Source organism: Equus caballus, chromosome 1 (assembly GCF_041296265.1).
Source record: "Equus caballus isolate H_3958 breed thoroughbred chromosome 1, TB-T2T, whole genome shotgun sequence".
In the NCBI taxonomy this organism is placed as follows: Eukaryota; Metazoa; Chordata; class Mammalia; order Perissodactyla; family Equidae; genus Equus; species Equus caballus.
The window spans coordinates 118608676-118634885 of NC_091684.1; the positions used below are offsets into that span (position 1 = coordinate 118608676).

General features: G+C 41.4%; 1 protein-coding gene across 1 annotated transcript in view; it reads right to left on the bottom strand.

The window, feature by feature from the left end:
- Nucleotides 1–11359, bottom strand: part of TARS3 (threonyl-tRNA synthetase 3) — a 65892-nt gene extending 54533 nt beyond the window's left edge. The window contains exons 1-4 of the mRNA XM_023651556.2: nt 10838–11359; nt 9857–9922; nt 8950–9146; nt 1677–1800 (exon numbers count right to left, since the gene is read on the bottom strand). Of these exons, the coding sequence (XP_023507324.1) occupies nt 1677–1800; nt 8950–9146; nt 9857–9922; nt 10838–11128 (678 nt within the window). The 5' untranslated portion in view covers nt 11129–11359. The remainder of the gene's footprint in view (nt 1–1676; nt 1801–8949; nt 9147–9856; nt 9923–10837) is intronic.
- Between the last annotated feature and the right edge of the window lie 14851 nt (nt 11360–26210).

The window sequence follows — 26210 nt, forward strand, 5'->3', positions numbered from 1 at the left end:
TTCTTTTTCCTGGATAGTCACTAAATATTGATAAATTGGTTTATGTTCAAAATCTTGCTAATATTTTCATAGTAATAGGAAAATAAAATCCAAGAACAAAAAAAAACCTTTGTTACTAAATTACACTAGAGGAAGCGTCAAGATCTTGAAAAAGTTACCTAACTGTTCCAAGCCATGGCTATTTCATCTGTAAAATGGGGATTAAAACAGTGGCTGTGTGATAGAGTAACTGAAGACTCATGACATAATGCACATACGGAGCTGGGGCCAGTGCCTGGCACATAACATGCATTCAGTCAATGTTTATTACCGTTATCATTTTCATCAACAACCACAAATATTTATGGAAGTCCCATAATGCAATGTCAGGAACCACATTAGTATCATGGCAAGCAGAGGGCATGCTGGTTAGGCAGTCTAGAAAGATTCCCAATGATAATGAGTGTTTTCTTTTTCATGACGTCACGAAACACAAGGATGAAAGAACTCCAAAGAGCCAACACCTCCATGGAACACTGAACTTGGCAGCTCCTCCCCACCCCCACTCAAATCCCTGACAGTGCGAGTTCAATAGCTGACTGCTAGAGAAGGGTCGCAGAAAGATGCCTGCAGGTCAACCAAGAGCCCGGCAGTGTGGGAAAGCGCAAGGCTTGCTCACACCCAGGTTCAGGCAGCATTTGGGCCCTTAGAAGAGGACTGAAACTAACCAACTACCACGGCTGCTCTCTGTTCCAGACCCTATTTTACTTTATCCAGAGACTGACACCGTCTGAAAGCACCTATTGTTTGTTTTCTTGTTCACTATCTCCTCCCACTAGATGTGAACTCTGGAGCGGGAGCCTCAATGCTTTGTCCACTGCAGCCCCACAGAACCTCGCACCTGCATCCCTTGCCTTAGACACTGGTTAGTTGACTGAGGGAATAAATAAAATTTTACAGGTCCAGGGATAACACCTGGGATGAAGTTAGGTGACAATTGTTAAGAACTAGAGAGAAAAATTAAATAATAGATATAAGCTATTTATTTTTTAAAAAACTTGCTCTTTCTGAATCGCTTGTAAATATGATTTTATTAATACTGTATTGTTTAACTATTAAATGGCTATACTCTGCATATTTTAAACAAAGAAGTAATTATAATATGGTTCTACAGTTTGGATTAATAAATCAAGAAATTCCACGTAAGCTTCACAACTAATGCAACCTAAGCATTCACAGGTTAGGTTTTATTGAGACAACGGACCTCTTAAAGGGAGACTGCAAAGTGAGGGTGACAGTGTATATCAGAGACTTATGTGAAAATGTGGTATCTATTTTATGGAATATTACACAAACAAGTATTTAAAGGATATTTGAGTTTTGATAATTTTTTCCAATTCTCCCACACATATTAAATTATAAAGTAGATCCATTTTTAAGAGTCTAATAAAAATTCATTTCAAATACACACTGATTTAATAATTAAAGCATTCTAACTTAAGGAAACAACAAAATTGATATATACTTGTATATATTCATTCCATAAAACATATTAAATATTTATTAAATACCAATATACACATTTTAAATCTTGGCCACAAAACTCCTCATTCTTGACTTCAGTTTGTGACTTTGTATATAAAGTAGTTTATAACATAAACACCCGAAGTTTGGTTGGTTGGTTTTTAAATACTTACAGCTTGAGCTTCCTCACTATCAAACATGAGCAGCTCCAAGGTGGAGTCCCCTTCCAACGGACGGTCCAAGTCCCATAATTCACCATTGACTTTGGCTACCACTGTGCTTTCAGCCAGTTCTTGACTAGTGAGAGAAAAGTCACTTGGGAGTTAACCTTATCACATTCTACAACAATTCATTAAAACAAAAGATTAAAATAATTCCCAGGGCAGGGCCAGCCCTGTGGCAAAGTGGTGAAGTTCAGCGCACTCTTGGCACACTCCACTTCGGCAGCCCAGGTTCACGGGTTTGGATCCTGGGCACGGACCTACACCACTGGTTAGCCATGTTGTGGCGGCAACCCACATACAACAAGAGGAAGACTGGTACAGCTGTTAGCTCAGGACTCATCTTCCTCAGGCAAAAAAACAAAACAAAATAAAAAATAATAATAATAATTTCCAGGGTTTTTTTTAAGTGGATAGAAAGTACAAATGTAAACTAATAAGACAGATATTTTTTATTTTGCAATATTTATTAAGTGCAAAAGTAATATGCATTCACTGTAAAAAACTTGGAAAACAGAAAGCACAAGAATAAAACAAAAATCACATATACATCTCATCACCCAGAGATAACTACTCATAACATTTGGTACATGTCTTTCCAGTCTTTTTTCTATGTTCACCCCAACTCACACATAAACATATATACTGGTTTTAAAAGCATAGTTGCCAATATAATTTTATAGCCTGCTTTTTCACTGCAATACCATCTGACAGATTCCAAAACAGTCTAGAAGTATCGTATTCATTGAGGAAGCCTCCACTCTGCACATTCCGGTCACCTGTGTTTTGCTATCATAGAGGTGGCTGCACAGACATCCAGACACATCCAGCTTTGTGTCTCCCGTGACTGTTTTCTGGGAATAAGCTCTCAAAGTGAAATTGCCAGGCCAAGGGGCACGAGCCTTTGAAAGATTTCTGACAAATATTGTCTGAGTGTACCACTTCCATGCACCCCAAAAGATTTTTTAAGTCTTTGTCAATTTGACATTGGGAATTGTCATTTTAACTTGAATTATTTGATTATTAATTTTAGTAAATGTTTACTGGCCATTTTTACTTTTTTTTTAACTGTTCATGTCCTTTACCTATTTTCTATTGATGCGTTGATCTTTTCCTTTCCTTTTCTTTGTGTGTCTTTCAAATGACATTTATTGTTGTTTCAAAATTATTTACAAAAAAACATTATAAGAAAGCTGGAAAGTACAGAAAAGCACCAAGAAAAAAAAATCACCCACAATCCTATTGCCCAGAAATTGCTGTTAACATTTTGCTGTATGTCCTTCCACATATTTTCATAAATATATACACCAATATAAAAAGTTTAATAGTACTATTCTGCATATGCTAATTGGTAACCTACTTTTTAAACTTAACAATAAATCACAACATTTTCCCTAACATTAGACAGACTCGTAAAACATGCTATTTAATGCAGTAGATGAACTTAATGAATCCCTTATTGCTGGGCATTTTGATTATTTCTTTGTGGGTTTTGTGTTTCTTTGTTTTGTTTTGGTAATGACAAATAATGCTGCAATGAACATTCTTGAACATACACCTTAGTACCCAATTATTTTCTCAGGAAAAATTCTAGAAGAAAAACTTCTGGGTCAAGGGAAATATACTTTTAATAACTTTTGTTGGAACATATTGCCAAATTCTCCTATCAGGAAGGGTGCAAGAGTACCTTTTCTCTGTGCCCTCATGTTAGGTACTACTAAATTGTGCCCTCTTTACAATGTAATGTTATAATCTGCATTTCCGTGAGTAACTTGAGCAGTGGTGCAGCACTGTGCTTAAGAGCATGCACTCTGATGTCAGGCCAACCAGGGTTTAAACATTGGACAATTTACTCCGTTTCTCTAAGCCTCAGTTTTCCCAGTAGTAAATTGGGCATTGTCGGACCTTCCTCATACACTTATTCTAAGAATTAAATAAAATGTACTCCTAATAACAATTTATAAATGTTAGACATTGTTATTAACAAAATAGCATTTTATTTTCATTTTTACTGGCTCTGATAGATTGCTAAGGGCTCCTCAAATCCACACTCTCCTTCTTCTACACTAAGTTTTCCAGCCTCCCTTGCAGCTAGATGTGGCATGCGACTAAGTTTGGAGGCGTGGATACAAGCAGAAGTGATATGTTGCACTTCTCTATCTCAGCCTTAAGACAATGGAGGGCACTTCTCCATCCACTCCCTGCCTTCTATGGACTGGAGCACAGAGGTACTGTTCCCTTTGGACCATGCAGACAAGAGCAACACCGTACCAGACAGTCCAGCAACTGGATGGAAGGAATTTAGGTCCCCAAATGACTGTACAGAGAAGTGCTGCCCTGCCAACCTGGACCCCACACCTCCAAACTACTATATGAGAGAGACTTTGACCATATTGAAGCCACTGAGTTTTCTGTAGTCTTTTTGTTGCAGTAGTTTAACCTGTATCTTAACTAATACAGAAATAAGCACCTGGAAGTGAGTAACAAAAACAAAACATGTGGCATTGGGTGAGCAGATGGGCAGTGGATAAAGGAAAGAGATACTAAAATACGGAAAGCCAATAACCCTTGTTATGGCAGAACAAAAGATTTGATAAAAACTGCAGGCAAACTAATGTGCTTCCAATGCCTGTAGCACATAAGGAAGCAGTTATAAAAGGGCAGAATGCTGATATCCACTTTTAGCTTTTAGCAAGATACAACCAGAATGAGATAAGATCAGGGGAGACGTGTCCAGTTTGCAAGCAGAGATGGAAGGGACAGGGTTTGCCAAGGGAGGCTCTCCTAGCCCGTGGCCTGTAACCCAAACTGACAAAGCCTGGATATGTGAGGCTGTGCAAGACTGGAAACACAATCTTCTGTCCCAAACAGCAGGAAGGACGGGCACTGACAGCCCTTCCCAAAGGCCAGGCATCAAGACAGGCAACAGGGGCCCATCTGGCGCAAGGATTACAGCCTGTTGTTTCATCTGATCTCAGCCCATTAAACTGAGACAGAAGGGAGTGAGCCAAGTGCAAAAGCCAGGGAATAAAGGGGTGAAAAGTCTGTCTAGAAGAATTCTTTAAGTGAGATTACTTTCACTCGGAATTGATTAGAAGCAAACAGACCAAGGGCCTATTACAGTTAACTGCTTGAGGGAATTCTATTGCCAAATGAACTACAAATCCAGCTTACAAATACCTCTGACTGTTTGATCCTGAAAAGAGCCCTCAGCCTCCAAGTGTGCACCAGTGGGAACTGTGCTGTGCAAACCGCACGGCCTCCAAGAGGACAAACAGCCCTGCACTTCAGATGCAGCAAATGATGCTGATGGACAGTTATGAACCTCCCGAAGAGCAAAACGAGGGCCCACGAGAGACTGTGGACAAGAGAGCCGCTCCCAGCGAACAAAGGGTGGCCAGATGGGCTGACCCAAGCACAACCCACTGCCAAGTTGTGGGCCTCACAACCGCTGCCAGCAGGATCTGATGGTTTCTGTACACCAGTGCCTGCCATACTGCTCCTTCTTCTTTTTTCCAAATAGAACTTTGTGATTGTCTGTGTTTATTCCACCACTGTATACATGTGTGGATGGGCAGCCTTGTCCATTAGTTTATTTGTTGCTAGAGTGCAAGGAGCCAGCCTGACGGGGGTGTTCTGCACAACACTTGGAAATCCTGGGCTTCCAGTTGATGGGACCTGGAGTTGTCTCATTTGGGTAGAGAATGAGTGTGTGGGATGATGAAAGAAGGGTGCTCACAGATATCTGGGCGTTAGAGGAGCACACTGTGGCAGACACTATTCCCCTAAACCATTCTTCTCTCTTCCACAGTGAGAATGCTTTAGCTGAACATGTGGCTGGCCAGCAGGAGCTACACTTCCATTCTCTCTTACAGCTAGGGGTGGCCACGTGACCAAATGTGAGCTAACAGAATGTAAGTGGAAATTACAGTGTGCCACTAGGGGTCTTGGCCTCCAAGCATCCTCGTTCTTCAGCCATTCTTCCCCTTGCCTCCAGGCGGCTCCATGGATGGGAGCCAGCTTCCACGCCAAGACATTAACAAACCCTACCTAGGCAATGGCAGATTCATAAGATGGAAGGAGCCAGGGTCCATAAATGACTGCATGGACCAGAGATGTCCACCATCCTGGACTGGTCATCTCTGTACTGTTATGTGAGAGAACATGAGATCCACCTTATTTAAGCCACTTTCTTGGGGGTCTCTTTTTTGCAGCAGTTTAGCCTAACTCAGTGGTTCTTAAACATTAGCTTGCATCAGAAGCCCCTCTCATAAAAACATAGACTGTTAATTGATTCAGGAGGTGTGGGATGGGGCCCAAGAGTCTGCTTTTCTAACACGTTCCAAGGTGATCTAATGCTGTTGGTTTGGGGACCACACTCTGAGAACTACTCTTTCATGAACTACTATGAACTGTCCTTTGCCCATTTTTTCGACTGGGGTATTTTCTTAGGGTAAATGGCTACGTATAGAATTCCTAGGTCCAAGGGTTAGGGTCTGCACATTTTTAAGGCTTTAAAAGCTTGAAAGAGACCGCATGGATTCATCCTGCCTCCAGCAGGGCCATGTCCTCAAAATTGTATCGATATTAACTATTTTCCATACATCTTTGACAAATCAATAGGTAATAGGTAATTATTTTCATTTGCATTTATAAGATTATTTTTTCCTCTGTTCAAGTTTGCATCTGCTTCCTACTAATTTGAAAAACACTTAGAGAGCAATCATGTTTTACATGGAACATTTTTTTCCACAACTGTCATTTCCCATTTTGTGTGTCATTTTTACACATGGCCATTTTTCTTAAGTGTTTAATTTTTGTGCAGTTCGAATCTGTACATCTTTTCCTTAATGATTTCTACCTCACATGTTACGCTCAGAAAGGCCTACGCTCCCCCAGAGCAGGAATAACCACCTATGCAGTCTGCTCTCAGTTAAACAAGGGAACAGGCAGTATAACAGAATAAAGCTATTATCTTATATCCAGCCACCTCCCAGGACCCTTACTTACTCTAACAGTTTTTAGTTAATACTGTTCTCTAATTCACTTTTTAAATTGTTTAACTGTTCTTTTACTAACTGCCTGAATTGAATTCTTAGTCTGTTTCTTTCATTCTTTCTTATTCAACAATAAAAGCCTTCAACGCCACAAATCTGTTTCTGATAACCACTCTGGATGTACTGGTGATAGATTTTGAAATGTATTCTCTTCATTAGAAATATTTTCTAAGAATTCTGTGCTTGTTTTTATTTCCTTTCACCCAAGTTATTTTAAAGAGCTTTTTTTTTAATTTTCAAGTTTTACTTTTTGTCTTATTGTCATTAATCTGTTTACTGCGTTTGTAAGTGATTTCACTGTACTCACAGAATGTGAACTGTATGTTTCTGCATTTTATTTAGGATTCTGAGGAGCCAAAAGCATGACCACAGGTGCCAAGAGAGAAGGCAGTGTCTCTGCCTGTAGAGCACAGAGATGGGCGAGGAGGCACGAAGTCTACCTTATAGTGTCATTACTCAGACACATATGACCTTAATTTTGCCTATTTGATCTGTCAAGAGGAGTGTTACAGTCTACCACTCCTGAGTTTCTGTAATTTTGTATTTCTAATTTGATGCTATATATATTTTTTTTTTGAGGAAGATTAGCCCTGAGCTAACTACTGCCAATCCTCCTCTTTATGCTGAGGAAGACTGGCCCTGAGCTAACATCCATGCCCATCTGCCTCTACTTTATACGGGAGATGCCTACCACAGCATGGCTTTTGCCAAGCAGTGCCATGTCCACACCCGGGATCCGAACTGGCGAACTGCGGGCTGCCAAGAAGCAGAACGTGCAAACTTAACCACTGCGCCACCGGGCCGGCCCCATGATGCTATATTATTTAACTCATAAAGGCTCATGACAAATAATCACTGTGGATTGTATAATTGTATACTGTTCACCTATTTTTAAAGTAAGCCTCAGTATCCCACTGGATGATTTCAGTCCTGAATTCTGCTGTCTGACAGTAACATTACGGCCGCTGTTTTCTTATCAGGTTTGCCCAATAAAGATTGGCCCATCCTTTAGTTTTGGATGATTTTACTTTTTAGACACTCCTGCAACCCCTCTGTCATTAAACCTGAGGGTGGAGTGTCTAAGCTAGTACCCTGTGGAAACGCATATTGCTAAGTGTACAAAGAAGCACATGTTCCATAATCAATAACTTTGCTTCCAAAGCTTGAACAGGTTTCTTCAGTGCAGGCTTGTCAGTCTCTAACATGCTAACATGCACAGTGACTCTCCAGGATGAAACATCAACTTATTTTTGCCTCAAAGCCCATTTTTCCCCAGTACATCTATTCATCTCTCTTGGAAAACATGGGAACAGGTTGGGAGGGGCCCTTAAGGTGCATGATATGATAGGATGAAAAGGAAATACAATCTTAACCATAGTTTCCAAAGGAAATGTCAGGATTTCAATTGTTAAAAAAGTTTGCTTTTTAAATAATAAAACTTTATTTACATGGCAGTTTAGAGCTATACTTTCATAAACTTGTATTTAATGCTAGGAATTAACATTAGTCAAAACAACATAACTTCACTAATGTATCTAATTTCTAGGCAAGTCAACATACTTATTCCAGGGCCAATAAGAGCTCTAACACATACATCTTAAATCTATAATTAATAAGCTTTTTTGTACATTTCTAGAGACACTTCAGTTTTCAGAGTATCTTTCATATACAGCATTTCATTTAACCTTTACAACCACACAAGGTAAATGGAAAAGTATTATTTCCACTGAAGATGTAAGAAAACAGGCTTGGAAAGCTTTAGGGATCTGCCCAAGTTGGTTCAAAGAGCCACCCATGGTTACTTCCTGATGGACCAATGGCTTGGAGTCAAGTCCAGCAAAAGACCTGACAAATCTCATGGAAATATCTTCAAGATGAACAAAGTCAATATAATGTGGCCTGTCAAAGATTATATACTTTTCTCTACTATGTATTTTTATTAGAAGTTTAAAATTTGGACCTTTTATTTAAAGAGGAAGAGACTGTGTTCTGATATTCAACTACTGTTTAATGGCCTCTTTAGAAGCCAGAGGGAAAAAATTAACTAATTACATTTAACTCATTCAACCGAGTAGGAAAAAAATATTTTAGGAGTCCCTAAGAACACATTTTCATCAAGCTCTGGCACAATACTTAATACTGAATATCTTCTCCAAACTACGGTTTACCTAATTTCAGCAGCCACTTGATAAGGTGTTGTTTTCCAAGCTTCCCCTTCCACTGTTTTCCCATCAGCCACTCGGACTGTGATCACATTGCTTGTATTCCCCTTTTTTTCATAAATGGCAAGTAAGAGCTGATGATCTTTCTTCAATATTTCAAAAAGCTTCAATCTTTCCTTTATGAAGTTTGGTTGATTTTTCACCTGAAAATCATTAGAATACCATAAGGTTGACATACACAGCCCACTTTTTCCTAACTGCTCAGCTCTCAGGAAGTTCCACCCCCTTCTCAGCAGGCCCCAGGTCACCTCCAGGGCTAGTCTGGATCAGTTGACTTCTCACTCTCACCTCCAGAAGACTCCTCTCCACTGATCTGACTCCTTAGTTCTCAGGGTCCAGCTCAAAGCCAACCTCTTCTAACTATCACACCCACCGGCCTCTCCCTTTTTCCACACGTTCAGCACATGTGCACGCAGAGTCACACAGTTCAGCCCGCCCTTAGACACCATCCTACTTTGTCCTCTAGTGGTTTCAAACCTGTGTTTGTCTGAACTCCTCAACCAGACTGATCCCTTTGAGGCCAGATATTCCTGCTTTGCTCCTACCAAAGGCTGATGCCTGATAAATACTCTCTTGTCGTTTAAATGACTCACCTAAAAAAGCAAAGTAGCCAGTTTCCTTAACACAAAAGAAGAGCTCTGCTATCCGACCTTAAACAGACTAAGGAGCACTTTATAACTCATCCCTAAGACATCTTGTATTGAAGGCTTACAAAGTTTTAAATGTCCTACTGTGGCCTAAGTCGTAATTTAATGAGTAATTATGTTTTAATTAAAAATCCTGGGCAGTTAACTATATAAGCATATTTAAATTCCAGGTAGTATTTTATATTATTTCTACAGCAACAACTTACCTCACTGTCAGACCCGCTTTCCTTCTTCTTTTTATTGTTCTTTTCTGGGCTTTGACTAGAAGGAGGCTGAGAAATAAAGATAAACTGTAAACGACTCATACCAACGAAAAGAAAGAGCAACACACCTGAAACCTGAGCAAGGAGGGGGCCCGGCCGCAGGCAAGTGTCCCGGGTTCAGAGGCCATAGCTGGGCTCTCGGACCATCGCCCACGACCCTCAACGAACCTCAACCCGCAAGTCGTTTGCTGGGGTTCAGTCCTTCCTGGCTGTGCATTTTCACACATTCTTGCTAAGCATATTTAATATGTTCTGCTCTTTAAAGGTTTTTTCCTCTAATCTTTAAACAAATAATGTCATTGGAAAAATGGTTGTGTAGCTGCTGCCAGGGATTTTAAACGCACTATTTCAGGAAGATGTGGCTAGCGCTCCACAGTGACGCTGGGTAAAGGACTGAGGGACACCCCACAGTCTGAGAAAGCCTTTCGAACGTAGAAAATTTATGATGTTACAGGAAGCAGACAATGTGTCTTTAAATGAACCCAAATATTAAAACTCTATTAAATAATAATGTTAAAGACACAGATCTCAAGACAGACCACCCAAAGAAACCAAAACCACCTGTGGTCAGGGCTCAGCGCCAGGGGCTCAATAATGGAAACGGAGGGTTTCTGTATGTCGCTGTTCGTCCGCCCGTCCAAGGAAAGAGGAGCGGGTTTCAAACACCCCAGCAGTTTTTCAAACATGGGGAAACCCCATTTCTGGTACTGAAGAAGGCGTGTGGCAGGCCGTTTCCTGGGACCGCAGGGAATTCCACCCTTCGCTCCACCGGGCGCTTGCGGGACACGCAGCGGGCCGGGGGCGCAGGCCGCCCGCACCCGCACCCGCACCCGGCCCGGCCCGGCCCGGCCCAGGGGAAGCCGCTCCGCGGCCGCCGCGCTCACCGGGCCCGGGGCCCCGCAGGCAAGTCCGCCGCCCCGTTACCTGCGCGCCGGCAGCCGCCGCCCGCGCCGCGCTCTCCAGCTTCGCCTGGTGGCTCAGCTCCTCGGCCAGGCACAGCCGCAGGCGGTACAGGCGGTGGCGCAGGTCGCGGTTCTCGGCCCGGAGCTGCGCCACCTCCCGCGTGAGGCACGGCCCCTCGGCCTGGCAGCGGTCGGGCGCGGTCTGCAGCTCGTCCCTGAGGCGCTGGACCTCCGCCCACAGCCAGCGGATGTCCTCCTCCTGCCGCTCCAGGCGCGAAGCCACGGCCTCCGCCGCCAGCGCCTCGGCCGCCATGGCGCTCGCCGGGCTCGGGGACCGACGCCGGGCACCGCGGTGGGAGCAGGGCCGGCTACGGCGGCTGGGAGAGCCGGGTAGCCGCAGGGCACGCTGCAGGGGACGGGGCGGGGCGGGGCTATGCAAATCAGCGGGGCGGGGCAACCGGGAGGAGTGGGGCGGGGCCGCGGGGGTCTGCGCAGTGCGGGAGGCGGGGCCGAGGTGGGGCGCGGCGTGGTGGTGGGCGTCGCTGGGAGCGGGCACGCTGGGTGGCCCAGGCTCGGAGATTTGCGTGGGGTCCGGGTAGGCTCATGGTGACTCCAGTGTTACCAGCATGTCGCCATTGGTCAGTTAAAACGCAAATCATCCAAACTCTTGGGCAGGCTGACATGTCCCTTCCAGAATGGTTCCTGTCTTTCCCCTCGCGAACTTTGGCAGTCGACATTCTTGCACCTTGCGATCAGGTTCTGAAAAGTGGCCGTTGAGCTTTGACCCTCTTTGGCCTTCATACTGGCCTTCATACTTCATAAGGCTGCCTAAGTGCAAAGGCCACTGGGCCAGGGCGCACAGATCTCTACAAAAATTTAATCTGACTGGCATGATATTGTTAGCTCCTTGAGGCTAGGGCAAATGCCACATACATCTCAGTATCCTTCATAACCAGGAGCACAACCTTCCTGTAGTAGGAACACAGATTGATTTTAATTAACATTCTTAGGGCTTGGAATGTAGCAAACACTATTCTAAGCTCTCTACAAATATTAACTCCTTTAATACTTATTATAACAGATGCTATTGTTATATCCATTTATAGATGGAGAAACTGAAGCACAGAGAGGCTAAGTGACTTGACCAGGGTCACAGTTACAGAATGACAGAGTTGAGATTCAAACTCAGATAATCTGGTGCCAGTGTCAATGTGTTTAATACTATGGTGCCTTTCAACTCTGGTAAGATTTAATTGAACATGTCATATGACAAGATACAGGTAAAAAATGCTATCAGAATTCTAAAATGGGAGAGTTTAGTTTGGAGATGCAGTTGAGAAAGTTAGCAATTTTCTGGAATAAAGGTTGGCAGACACTGGAAACCAACGGGGACGGGCAACCGGGAGGAGTGGGGCAGGCGGAGGGGTCTGCGCAGGTGGAGAGGTAGATGAATGCCACTCTAGGAGCAGAATCAGCATGCTGGAAGGAGCTGGGGGCGGGGCGCAGGATAATTGGATTAAGCTAACTGGAATCAAAAACAGCTGCCAGGAGGAGGTTCCCTAAAGTACAACACTGATACCACTGTATCTTTCTTATTCCCTTTCCTGACAAGATTCTGGATAAGTTCCTGACAGAGACTCACTGCCATGACCTATGTATTGTCAAATGTCGTGGTCCCACTTAAGCCCGCAAAAGTTTCTTTGGGCTCCTTTGTAATTTGTCTCTCTTGGCCACCCACCCCTAATCCCCAGGCAGCTGCTGATCTGCTTTCTGTCACTATAGGTTTGTTTTCATTTCCTAGGGTTTTCTATCCAGGCATACCTCGAAGATATTGTGGATTCCATTCCATGTCACCACAATAAAGCAAATACACAATAAAGCAAATCACAAAAGTTTTTGGTTTCCCAGTGCGTATAAGTTATGTTTACACTGTACTGTAGTCTAAGTATTATGTCTAAAAAACAATGTACATACCTTAATTAAACAATACATTGTTGATAAAAAATGCTAACAGTCATCTGAGCCGTCAGTGAGTGGTAATCCTTTTGCTGGTGGAGGGTCTTGCCTCGATATTGATGGCTGCTGACTGATCACGGTGGTGCTTGCTGAAGGCTGGGGTGGCTGTGACAGTTTCTTAAAATAAGAGACAATAAGGTTTGCTACGTCAATGGACTCTTCCTTTCATGAAGGATTTCTCTGTAGCATGTGATGCAGTTTGATAACATTTTACCCACAGTAGAAGTTCTTTCAAAATTAAAGTCGATTCCCTCAAACCCTGCCACTATTTTATCAACTAAGTGTATGTAATGTTCTAAATTCTTTGTTGTCATTTCAACACTCTTCACAGCATCTTCACCAGGAATAGATTTCATCTTTTAAAAACCACTTTCCTTTGCTCATCCTTAAGAAGCAACTCCTCATTTGTTAAAGTTTTATCATGAGAGGGCAGCAATTCAGTCACATCTTCAGGCCTCACTCCTAATTCCAGATCTCTTGCTATTTCCATGACGTCTGTAGTTACTTCCTCCATTGAAGTCTTGAACCCCTCAAAATGAACTTCTTCCAAACTCCTGTTAATGTTGATATTTTGACCTCTTCCCATGAATCATGAATTTTCTTAATGGCATCTAGAATGTGAATCCTTTCCAGAAGGTTTTTGACTTATTTTGCCCGGATCCATCAGAGGAATCACTATCTACAGCAGCTATAGCCTTATGACATGTATTTCTTAAATAAGACTTGAAAGTTGAAATGAGTCCTTGATCCGTGGGCTGCAGAATGGATGTTGTGTTAGCAGGCACGGAAACAACATTAATCTCGTTGTACATCTCCTTCAGAGCTCTTGGGTGACCAGGTGCATTGTCAATGAGCAGTAATACTTTGAAGGGAATCTTCTTTTCTGAGCAGTAGGTCTCAACAGTGGGCTTAAAATGTTCAATAAGCCACGTTGTAAACAGATGTGCTGTCATCCAGGCTTTGTTGTTCCATTTACAGAGCACAGGCAGAGTAGATTTAGCATAATTCTGAAGGGCCCTAAGATTTTCAGAATTATAAATGAGCATTGGCTTCAACTCAGAGTCATCAGCTCTATTAGCTACTAACGAGAGTGAGCCTGTCCTTTGAAGCTTTGAAGCCAGGCATTGACTTCTCTCCAGCTATGAAAGCCCTAGATGGCAGCTTCTTCCAATATAAAGCTATTCATCTGCATTGGAACTCTGTTGTTCAGTGTAGCCAGCTTCATTAATTGTCTTCGCTAGACCTTCTGGAGAACTTGCTGCAGCTTCTACGTCAGCACTTGCCACTTCACCCGGCACTTTTATGTTACGGAGACGGCTTCCTTCCTTAAACCTCGTGAACTTCAAAAGCTTCAAACTTTTCTTCTGCAGCTTCCTCCCCTCTCTCATCCTTGAGAGAATTGAAGAGAGTTAGGGCGTTGCTCTGGATTAGGCTTTGGCTAAAGGAAATGTTGTGGCTGGTTTGATCTTCTGTCCAGATCACAAAAATTTTCTCCATATCAGCAATCAGGCTTTTTCACTTTCTTATCATTCATGTGTTCACCAGAGTAGCACTTTTAATTTCCTTCAAGAACTTTTTCTTTGCATTCACAGCTTGGCTACCTGTTTGGCACAAGAGGCTTAGCTTTTGGCCTATCTTGGCTTTCAACATGACTTCCTCACTAAGCTCTATCATTTCTAGCTTTTGATTTAAAGTGAGAGACGTCCAACTCTTCCTTTCACTTAAACACTTAGAGGCCGTTGTGGGGTTATTAATTGGCCTAATTTTAATATTGTTGGGTCTCAGGGAATAGGGAGGCCCAGGGGGAGGGATAAGGGAACAGCCAGTCGGTGGAACAGTCAGAACACACACAACATTTATCAATTCAGTTCGCTGTCTTCTATGGGCACAGTTTGTGGAGCCCCAAAACAATTACAACAGTAGCATCTAAGATCACTGAACACAAATCACCATAATAAGTATAACAATGATGAAACAGTTTAAAATATGGTGAGAATTACCAAAATGTGACACAGAGACATGAAGTGAGCAAATGCAGTTGGAAAAATGGCGCCGATAGACTTGCTTGGTGTAGGGTTGCCACAAACCTCCCATTTGTAAAAAATGCAATATCTGTGAAGTGCAATAAAATGAGTATGCCTGTAAATGGAATCATACAATACGTACTTCTTTTGTTTGGCTCCTTTCTCTAAGCATAATAATTTTGAAATGTACCCATGTTGTTGGGTGTATCTATTATTCACTTTATTCTTTCTTTTTTTCTCTCTTTTTCTGAGCAGTATTCAATTGTACGAATATACCATAATTTCTTTATCCATTTATCTGTGGTTGGATATTTGGGTTGTGTCCAGGTCTGGTCTAGGCTCTATCTCACAGTGAGCTCCTCACGTTCTCAAACTCACCTTGTGGTTATTCCCCCGGGTTCAGAAAGCAGCGTTTGTACAGTCATACGTGCAACTGGCGGAAGCCTCACAGTGGTTCCCTGATCAACGGACGTAAGGCTATTCTAGTATGAAGGGTCAAGGGGAAGCTGCTAGAATTTTCTCATCCTCTGAAAATATTAAACCAAAAGCAATACCCACTCCTGGAGAAATTGCAGAGATTACTGCCACCCTCAAGGACTTGAAAGATGCAAGTGTGGAGATTCTCACCACACCTCCATTTACCTTACCTATTTGGCTTGTATAGAAGACAAATGGATATTGAAGAATTACAGTGGATTATCATAAATTTAATTAGATGTTGACGTTAGCTGCCACTGCTCTTCTAGGTATGCTATCACTTGTGGAGTATATCAACATAATCCCTGGCACTTTATATGCAACTATTGATCTGGCTAATGCTTTTTTCTCTACCTGTTAATTAAAGGCCATCAAAAGCAGTTTTCTTTCAGCTGACAAGACTAGCAATACCTTCACTGTCTTACCTTGGGACTATATAAACTCTAGCTTTATGTCATTATCTAGTCCAAAAGGACTTTGATTGGTGCTCCACTTCATAAGACATCATGCTGGTGCCCTATAAATGATACCATCATGTTGATTGTACCTGGTGAGCAGGAAATAGAAAATACTGTAGTCACATGATAAGACCTATGAAAGCTATAGGGAGGGAAATAAATCCCCAAATCTAGTCATTCAGGGCATCTAGACATGTCATTTTCAAGGTGGAGGAAAAGTTGCTGAATCTTGTCCTCTTTTCACTAAGAGGCATAATGCTTAATGGGCATCTCTGGATCTTAGAGATAATTTATAACTCATTTGGGCATGTCACTCTGACCCAATTACTATGTAACTCAAAAGACTGCAGGCTTTGAGTGGGACTAAGAACAGAACAAGATTATGTGCAACCGCTGTGAAAGCTACTTTTTGACATGGACCACACGATCCTATAGATTTGACAGTGCTTAAAGTGCAGATATGGGTGGCATATGTAACCTTTGACAACTCTAATAGGTAAATCACAGCATATTCCTTTAGGATTGGGAGGGAAAGCATGTCATTTCCTGCTTTTAAGAAGCAGCTTCTGGTTTGCTACTGGACCATAGTGGAGACTGATTGTTGATTGTGGGCCATGAAATTACAAGCTACCTAAGTTGCCCATCATGAACTGGATGTTGTCTGACCCACCAAGTGCTAAGTCTGGGCATGCATGGCAGCACTCCAACATCAAATAAAGAGGTGTACACAAGATCAAACTCAAACAAATTCTCAAGGCACAAGTTAGTCGCATAAGCAACAGCTCCTATGGCCTAATGGGATATTTTATATGGACAGTTGACTGAGGAAGAAAATATTTGAGCCTGGTTTACAGATGGCTCTTTACTCTTGTGGAGTAAAAGCCTCTTCAAGTTGACTCCTGAGACATTTAGTTGCTCCCTTGCTTTCTGGTACGATACAATATTCCAGACTCATCTTGTATACATGCACACTGTCATCTCTCCAAGGCACCATGCCCTAGTCCCTTTTAGTGGGCACTGGTGTTTAGGCTGCACAATCTGGGTGCTGGCAGTCATCCTTATTTCTAGGACTTCTCTGTATTTAGGGTTGCCAGCTTAAAATACATGATGCACAGTTAAATTTGAATTTCAGATAAACAACAAATAATTTTTGGTATAAGTATGTCCCATTCAATATTTGGAACTAATTTATACTAAAAAATTATTCAAGCTAAAAGGTGTTAAATGAGACAAACAAGGACACTTTGTAATATAAAAAGAGCCACTTTCTGCAATGACATATAGCAATTGTTAATATCTATAAACCAAACTAAATAGCATTCACTTATATAAAATAAAAACTGCAAGAAAAATAGATCAAAACACACTAATAATAGGAAAACTTAGGACACTACTCTGTTCAAGACATGTCAAGTGAACACACACAAAAGAAAGAAGGTAAAAGGGCCAAAAAACATAACAGAAAAGGTAGATGTTTTGGATATATATCAAAAACTATACCCTGATAAAAGAGACTACGCCTTTTTCTTAAACACACATGGATCTTCACAAAAATTAATCATGCACTAGAGCTCAAAGAAAACCTCAGTAGTTTCAGTAAATTAGAAACATTTATAACACTCTTGGATCTCAGTGCAATAAAATTGGAAATTAGAAATTAAACAATGAAAAGAAAGATCTTTCACGTGGACATGGAAAGCACTTCAACTCTTTAGTGAAAGGGGAAACAAAAGAAAATTATAGAATTTCTTTAAAATAATGATAATGAAAACTCTACACTTAAGAATCTATGGGATAGGGGCCAGCCAAGTGATTAAGTTCATGTGCTCCACCGGCCCAGGGTTTCACCAATTTAGATCCTGGGCATGGACATGGCACCGCTCATCAGGCCACAATGAGGCAGCGTCGCACACGCCACAACTAGAAGGACCCACAACTAAAATATACAACTATGTATTGGGGGGATTTGGGGAGAAAAAGCAGAAAAAAAAAGACGATTGGCAACAGTTGTTAGCTCAGGTGGCACTCTTATAAAAAAAGAAAAAAGAATCTAGGGGATACACTTAAAGTAGTGATCAGAGGAAAATTCATAACCCTAACACCTATGTCAATAAAAACAAAAGAATGAAAAGAAATTCTCAACTCAAAAATCTAGAAAAATGTCAACAAAATAAACCCAAAAGAAGCACATGAAAGGAAAAAATAAAGATGAAAGCAGAAATTAATAAAAAAACAGAAAACCTTTAGTTCAAATTAGTAAATCAAAATCTAACTCTGAAAAATAAGCAAAATGGACAAACCACTGACTTCTGCAATCAGAGAAAAAAGGATAAGGAAGGATACAGAGGAAGTAACTATTGATATGGAAGAAATTTAATAAATTATAAAAGACTACTTTACATACCTCTGCAAATAAATTTGAAAACTGAAAAGAAATGGATAATTTCTTAGGTAAATAAAGTTTACTCCAACAGAAGTAGAAATCATAAACACACCAATTTCCATAGAAGAGATAAAGTTATATCAGAGAACTAGCCCACAAAAAGCAGCAGGCCCGATGATTTCACAGGGGAATTCAATCAAACCTTTGGAGATCAGAGAGCACCAATGTTAATAAATTGTTTCAGAGCATGCAAAATTAAGGAAAATATTTAAACTGATTTAATGAAACAAGTATAACATTGATACCTAAACCTGATGAAGATAGCACTAAAAAAGAAAATTAAAGTTCAACATCATTTAGAATATTGATGCAAAAATCTTAAATAATGGGCCAGCCCAGTAGCACAGTGGTTAAGTTGGCATGTTCCACTTCGGCAGCCTGGGGTTCACCAGTTTGGAACTCGGGTGTGGACCTAAGCCATGCTGTGGCAGGCGTTCCACTTATGAAGTAGAGGAAGATGGGCACACATGTTAGCTCAGGGCCAGTCTTCCTCAGCAAAAAAGAGGAAGATTGGCAACAGATGTTAGCTCAGACCTAATCTCCCTCAAAAAGAAAAAAATCTTAAGTAAAATATTAATAAAAATGAACAGTGTTCCATACTATATAAAAAAACTAGCAGGGGGCCGGCCTGGTGGCACAGTGCTTAAGTTCGCACGTGCCGCTTCTCGGCGGCCCAGGGTTCGCTGGTTTGGATCCCAGGTGCGGACATGGCACCACTTAGCAAAAAGCCATGCTGTGGTAGGCGTCCCACATATAAAGTAGAGGAAGATGGGCACGGATGTTAGCTCAGGGCCAGTCTTCCTCAGCAAAAAGAGGAGGATTGGCAGTAGTTAGCTCAGGGCTATTCTTCCTCAAAAAAAAAAAAACAAAAAAACTAGCATATCATGATCAAGCACGACTTATACCAGAAATTTATATTTAATATATATAACATATTAAATATGTTAAATATAATTTAACATAAATATATATATGAGTCATAAAACCACAGTTTTACTTAACGGGGAGACCCTAGAGGCATTCCCCCTAAGGTGAGAAACAGACAAGAATGCCCACTAACTCCACTACCATTTAACATTGTTATGGAGGTACTAGTCAATAAGATTTGACTAGAGAAATGATAGAAGAATAACAATCAAAAAGAAAATAAATTGTCTCTATCTCAAGATGACATGATAGTATACCTTGAAAACTTTGGATAATCAAAAATAAAACTAACACAAAAAATGAGAAGAATTCTTCAAGATAGCAGGATATAAAATTAATATGCAAAAATCAATAGTATTCATATGCACAAGTAATAACCAGTTAGAAGATATAATGAATAGGAGAAGCCCATTTACATCAGGAACAATAAAGGTAAAATATTAGAAATAAGCCAGAAAGAAATATTCAAAAGTTATATGAAGAAACATTAAAATGCTTCTGAAAGTCACAAAGGTAGACTTGGACTAATGGAAAAACATCCTTGTTCTTGGTTAGGATATCTCAACATCCTTTAGATGTCAGCCTTCCCTAAGTGGATTTAGAAGTTTAATGTGATCCTAATAAAGATTCCAGTGAGCTTTTTCATCAAAATAGAAAAGTTGATTCTAAAATTCACATAGAAAAATAAACACATAATAATAGCCAGGAAAACACTGAAAAGAAAGAGCTATAAAGAGAGGCTAACCCTACTAGATATTAAAACATATTAAAAAGGCTACATAATTAGGATTATGGACCTGGTGCACGAATGGACAGATATATCTACAGAATGCAACAGATAGTCCAAAAATAGGCCCAACCAGATATAAAAATCCAGTAGATGATCAAGGTAGTATCTCAAATAACTAATATATAGTCTTTTAAAAAATGACGTAGAGGAGGCCGGCCTGGTGGTGTAGTGGCTAAGTTCACACACTCGCTTCAGTGGCCGGGGATGCACAGGCTGGGATCCCAGGTGTGGACCTAGCGCTGCTCTATCGAGTCGTGCTGTGGCAGCATCCCACATAAAACAGAGGAAGACCGGCACAGATGTTAGCTCAGTGACAATCTTCCTCAAGCAAGAAGAGGAAGATTGGCAACAGATGCTAGCTCAGGGCCAATCTTCCTCACACACAAAAAAAGATGTGGGGATTTTAATAAATGGTGTAAGGACAGCTCAATCATCATTAGGAAAAAGATGAAGTTAAACCCATTCCTTACATCATACACGAGAATAAACTCAAAATAAATGAGAGATCTAAGTGTAGAAATTAAAACTATACAAGTACTGGAAGTAAATAGGTGAATTCCTCTGTAACCTTGGCGTAGGTGAACACTTCCTAACTTTGACTCAAAATCCAGAGACAACGCAAAGAAAAAGGATGGATGCATCTGACTACCTAAAAATTTAAAAAATTCACATGGCAAAAGTCACTATAAGCAAGTCAAAAAACATGACAAACTGGGAGAAAATATTCTCAATGTACATCACAGATAAAGGACTAATCTCGCAAATTTATGAAGACTTTGAATAAAAGACCAAAAATCCTATAGAAAATGGTCAAAAGACACAACAACTTACAAAAAGAAATAGAAAAATGGCCCTTAAAAGTATTAAAGATATTTAATTTTACTACTAATAAGAAAAATGTAAATTCAAACTATATTAAGATACTATTTCTCACCCATCAGATTAAAAAAATTCAAAAGTTTGACAGTTCCCCTGTTGGTGAGGCTGTGGAGACACAGGCACTCTCATACATTGCTGGCAGGAATACAGACTCATAGAACCACTATGGAAGGGATTATGACAATTTCTGATAAAACTACATATACATTTATCCTTCAATCTAGAAATCCCAATTCCAGAAATTTATTCTGAGGATCCATCGCCAAGAATACAAAATACATATGCACAAAAATCATTTGTAATTGTAGCATACTGCATAGGAGATTGTTTCAATAAACTATGGCACATAAACACCGTGAAGTACTATGCAGTTGTTAAAAAAGAATGAGGAGGAGCTCTAAGAACTGACACGGAGTGATTCCCAGGAGATATTATGAAGTGAAAAAAACCCAACCAAAGTTCAAAAGAGCATATACAGTATGCTAAGTTCTGAAAAGAAATTAAGAAAGAAGAGAAATTTCTGTAAGAAAGAAGAGAAAATAAGAAAACATGCATATGTCTGCGTATCATCACAAAAGAGCAACAGAAGGATAAACCAGAAAACTATGAAATTGCTTATCTAAGAGGGGTCGGGAGAATGAGTAGGAGGAAGAAAGGAGGGAATGATGCTTTCCTGGGTGTATCTTTTGTATAGTTTTGACTTTTGGAGGTATATAAATATTGTACATATTCAAAAACTCAAATTAAATCAGTAGAAATGGGAAAGGGGAAAGCTTAAATTGGAAGCAATTTGAAACAAATAAACTTGATATAGTTCATATGAACGCCATGACGAAACCAAAGGGAGGAAAAAAAGAGTGAATGACTACATATCCTCAGTCTTGGCCAGGGCAGAGTCGGGGAAGAAATTCGAACAAATACTGAACCCTCTTTAGAAGGTTTGTTTCTTGTAGTGGTATGGGCAAAGGAATTCTGAAATAACTTTTGATATATTATAGGATGGAGAAATGAGTAAATGCATGGATGTTATTGGGAACTACAGTTCTCTCTGCAGAAGATAGAAATGAATATGGAGTAGGGGAAGGCAGGAAACAGCCCTATGGGAATAGATTGGATTTGAAGGGATCAGTATGAACTCATTAAAATATACGTGAATATGCTTGTTTGTGTGCACATGTGCATATGCATGTATGTGCATGTGTATATGTATATATCCATGCATATATTTCCTAGGCTGTATGCTGGAAGAGTCAAGAAGCAAATATACCCAGTAGCAATGAGCACCCCTAGCATCAAGCTCTTGATCTCTAGTACCATTCCCCACTAAAGGAACCAGCGCTCCTGGGAGAAAAGGCTGATTCCAGGGCTGGGGCACGGAGGTTCAAGATAAGCCTGGAGCACCTTGTTCTGCTGGAAAGTAAGCAAGTGCTCACCACCACCCCCAAAATGATGGGAACATGTCACAAGGACATGGGAACCAGCTTGGAGGGGCTCCCACTAGGCAAATCTGGGACCATTTGAACAACAAAAACAATTAAGTACAGTAAGGGATGATAAAGCATTGACAAATATAGGAATTCATGAGTCCATACTGAAAATAGGGCTAAACAGCAAATGTGGAATTAGAAAATCGTCAGTCTGCCACCATCACAGTAAAGATTGGATCAGGCAAGAACCATCTAGGGAGCAGTTTTTTGGGGGGGTTTTTTTGAGGAAGATTAGCCCTGAGCTAACTACTTCCAATCCTCCTCTTTTTGCTGAGGAAGACTGGCCCTGAGCTAACATCTATGCCCATCAGGGAGCAGCTGTAAGAAGCAGCAGAATATTTGCATGGTCGTAAAGTGTCCTCCTACAGACTATTGATTAGATGCAAGGGAGAAAAAAGATGTAATAGTACAGTCGAGACACCAGGCAATACCTTCACTGAGCGATCAAAATCAACATCACCTATGAGGAACAGGTGGGCATCATGTACCTACATATGTGATTCTGAAGAAGGTATAACATTGCCCGTACAGAATTCATACCCCCAGTGCATAACCCCAATCTAATCACAAGGAAACATTGGACAAGCATAAAATGAGGAATACAATTTTTTTTAAGTGATGGGAGGGGAAAGAACTGTTTTCTTCAAAAATGTTGATATCATAAAAGATAAATTCTGTAGAAATATTCTAGATTAAAGGTGGCTCAAGAGTCATAACAACTATACTCCATACCTGACCTCAAATTAATAAAAACTTCCAAAGGACATTATTAGATCAACCAGACAAAACTGGAAAAAGAATGGTATATTAGACAAAATATCTAATGTGATATTATGTTAATGTGATTTACGGAGTTGATAATTGTTCTAAAGCTATAGAAGAGGATATCTCCATTCTTAGTAAAAACAAGCTGAAATATTTAGGGGTAGGGGGTCACCTTGTATGTAACATTTCAAAATAGTTCAGAAAAAAATTGTAGAGGGGGAGAGAATAAATGATAAAGCAAAGGGTGAAATGTTAACAGCCTCAAACATGAGGCTTCTGAAAATTAGTATCAGTTCTGAAAACATCTGTCAGTTTACATCACTCCCCTGGGTAAAGCCTTCCGGAGCTTTCCACTGCAAACAGAAGAAAATCCAAATTCCTTATCAGGACCTACCGGGCCAGCAAGATGGAGCTCCTGACGGCCTCTCCAACATCATCTCATGACCCCACGCCCTCTAACCCCATGTGCTGGTTTGTGGAACACTCAGATGCCCAAATACCTCCCACTCCTTCCTGCCTCTGGGATTTCACACATTTTGAGCCTCTGCTTGGTGACATCTTCTGTCCACTCTTAATATCTGACTTCTTTTCATCCTGGCAGTTTTGGGCTTATGTGCCACCTCTCCACTCTGTTTAAGGTGGCCCTACCCCATTTTCTCTCAGCATCCTTTTCAGCCGTATTGTAATCATTTTATTTATTTCCCCACCCGACTTTTTTTTATTCCTGTCTTCTATCCCTCCCCACACCTCTTCGCCAGAGTGTAGAGTTTTCTGCCTCACTCACCACGATTCTATATCATGCACCAGCACAAAGTGGGCATTCAAAAAAGAAAATCTTAGAGCAAAAATGGCCTGTGACAAAAATCTGGAGACAGTAAAAAGATCAGAGGGTGCCAGATGCTAGGGGGGAGGGACTGATGAAAAGGTGGAGCACAGGGGACTTTTCAGGCTGTGAAAATACTCTGTATGATATCATAATGGGGGATACATGCCCTTACACTTTATCCAAACCCACAGAACATACAATACCAAGAGTGAACCCTAATGTAAACTATGGACTCCTGGTGGGGATGAGGTGTCAATTAGGTTCATAATTGTAACAAATGTACCACTCCAGTGGGGGAGGTTGATAATGGGGGAGGGGGGGAGTTTATGGGGTTGGGGTATATGGGGACTCATCGTACTTTCTGTTCAACCTCACTGTGAACCTAAAACTGCTCTAAAAAAATAAATGTCATTCACAAAGAAAAAGAAAAAAAATGGCCAGAGAGACTACAAAATATCACAGGATGGCATTATTTCCCTCAGAAGTTTCAATGCGGGGCACATTTACCTCAATTGCTGGTGCTGCAGAAAGCAGCAGGGATTCTGTGACTTCCTGTCCCAGCTCTTCATGAGACTCAAAGTGTTTCACGATATTGTCACAGCCCAGCCCCAGGTCTGTACTTTCCATTGATGTTTTAAAAGGTAGAGTTTATTGCTTTTCAGGTATGATGAGGCCAACGGATCAGGAGAAGACTGCCATTGAAAAGGTAGTTTGTTACTCATAGTTCTCAAGAGGAGGGGGCGCATCACACCACCAGGGGCCACACAGGGAAGCACTGGGGTCGGTCAGGAGACAGAGCGAGCAAGAGGGAAATGTGGGCAAGAGCCTTGATTGTGGTTTCCACACAGAGGAACAGGTGAGGCCGGGTAAGCAGGGTTAGGATTGGCTAGCTGGAATAATTTGGATGGGCCCTGGGGCATGGGGGCTGTCCCTTGTTGTCAGTACCTGGCCCTGGGGTGATCAAGGCACATGGATAGTGGCCCCAAGGGTAAGAGCCCCATAAACGAGGTGGTTGGGGTGGGGTCTCGGGATTGCTTGGCTTGCATATGAAAGTCACGCTTGCAGGTGAGTATTTGCTGTCTTGAGGAATTAGCTAGCCCCAAGAGGGTCGCTCTCTCCAGGGTCAGCAAGATCCCAAGACGTCAAAACATGAGAAACACACTGTTGACACAATGGAGTATGGTGACATGAAGTTGTTCTCTCAAGGTCGCACATGAGGTCAGAAGCAAAGGCAGGGAAAGTCTTTGCCTGTGGTTTACCACCACAGCGAGGTTTGATCTCTGGAAAATGTCTTCCACCTGGATGATGTAGAGAAATATCCAATTGCTTCTAAACTGAACCGGCAAGAATATTACAATAACCATAGATCTTTTCATCAATTTCCTAACTGGAAAAAAATTTGAGCGTCTTTAAATCATTTCTCCTGAAATGCAAACAATCTTAGGGTGACTCTTAGAGAGACACGTGCGACGTGAGTGGAAGAAGGACCCGGATGCCATAATTCACTCATATGGGCAGATGGAGAAGACTGGGACAGAGAGGGTATGGGCAAGAGAAGACTGGTCAGCTGCAGACCGAGACGGGAGTGTCCTGAGGTGACTCCAGGGGGACACATGAAGGCTCACTTGGAGCAATCGTATTATATCCACACGATCCACAGTGAGGCATCATTTGTGGCAGAGGCCTCCCCTGAGCCAACAATAATCCCTTTTTCTAATCTGACCTCATTAAGTGAACACCAGGGAAAGGGGTCATTTACAGGATTGGATCATTTAACCAAACAATGACGTACAAGTGTTCCAATTTCTAAAAGAAAAGGGACTATGTTGCTAAGAAATAGTACTCAGTAGACAATTCAAAACGGAAATGCCATCATGCAACAGCCGGCTTTGGCAACATTCCTCTGCTGTCCAGGCTTTCCTGCAAGGCCGTGTCTGACACCACAGGGCAGTGGTGAGAAGTCCAGAGAGAGATGAGCAGCCCAGCTCCTGATAGGCTTCCAACGTCGTGATGAGACCATTCCGTACAGACTGTGAGCGTGTTGTGTTCCCAAAACGATCATTTGAGAGAATGTAGCGGACCACCTGGGGAAATGATCTTTTGGGGATGAGGAGAAGAATTTAAACTGAACAGGAGTTAGGCAGACCGCATCCCTTGTTCATCTTTCGAAGTTAACTGCTACAAGGGGCTAATTAGTGCCGCGCAATCCTCTTAGGCCGTGACGGTCAGCACTGCTGGATTAATCTGAGGCCTCGCCTCTCCCTGCAGAGCTATAATAACTCCAGACAGCAGGATGAGTCTGC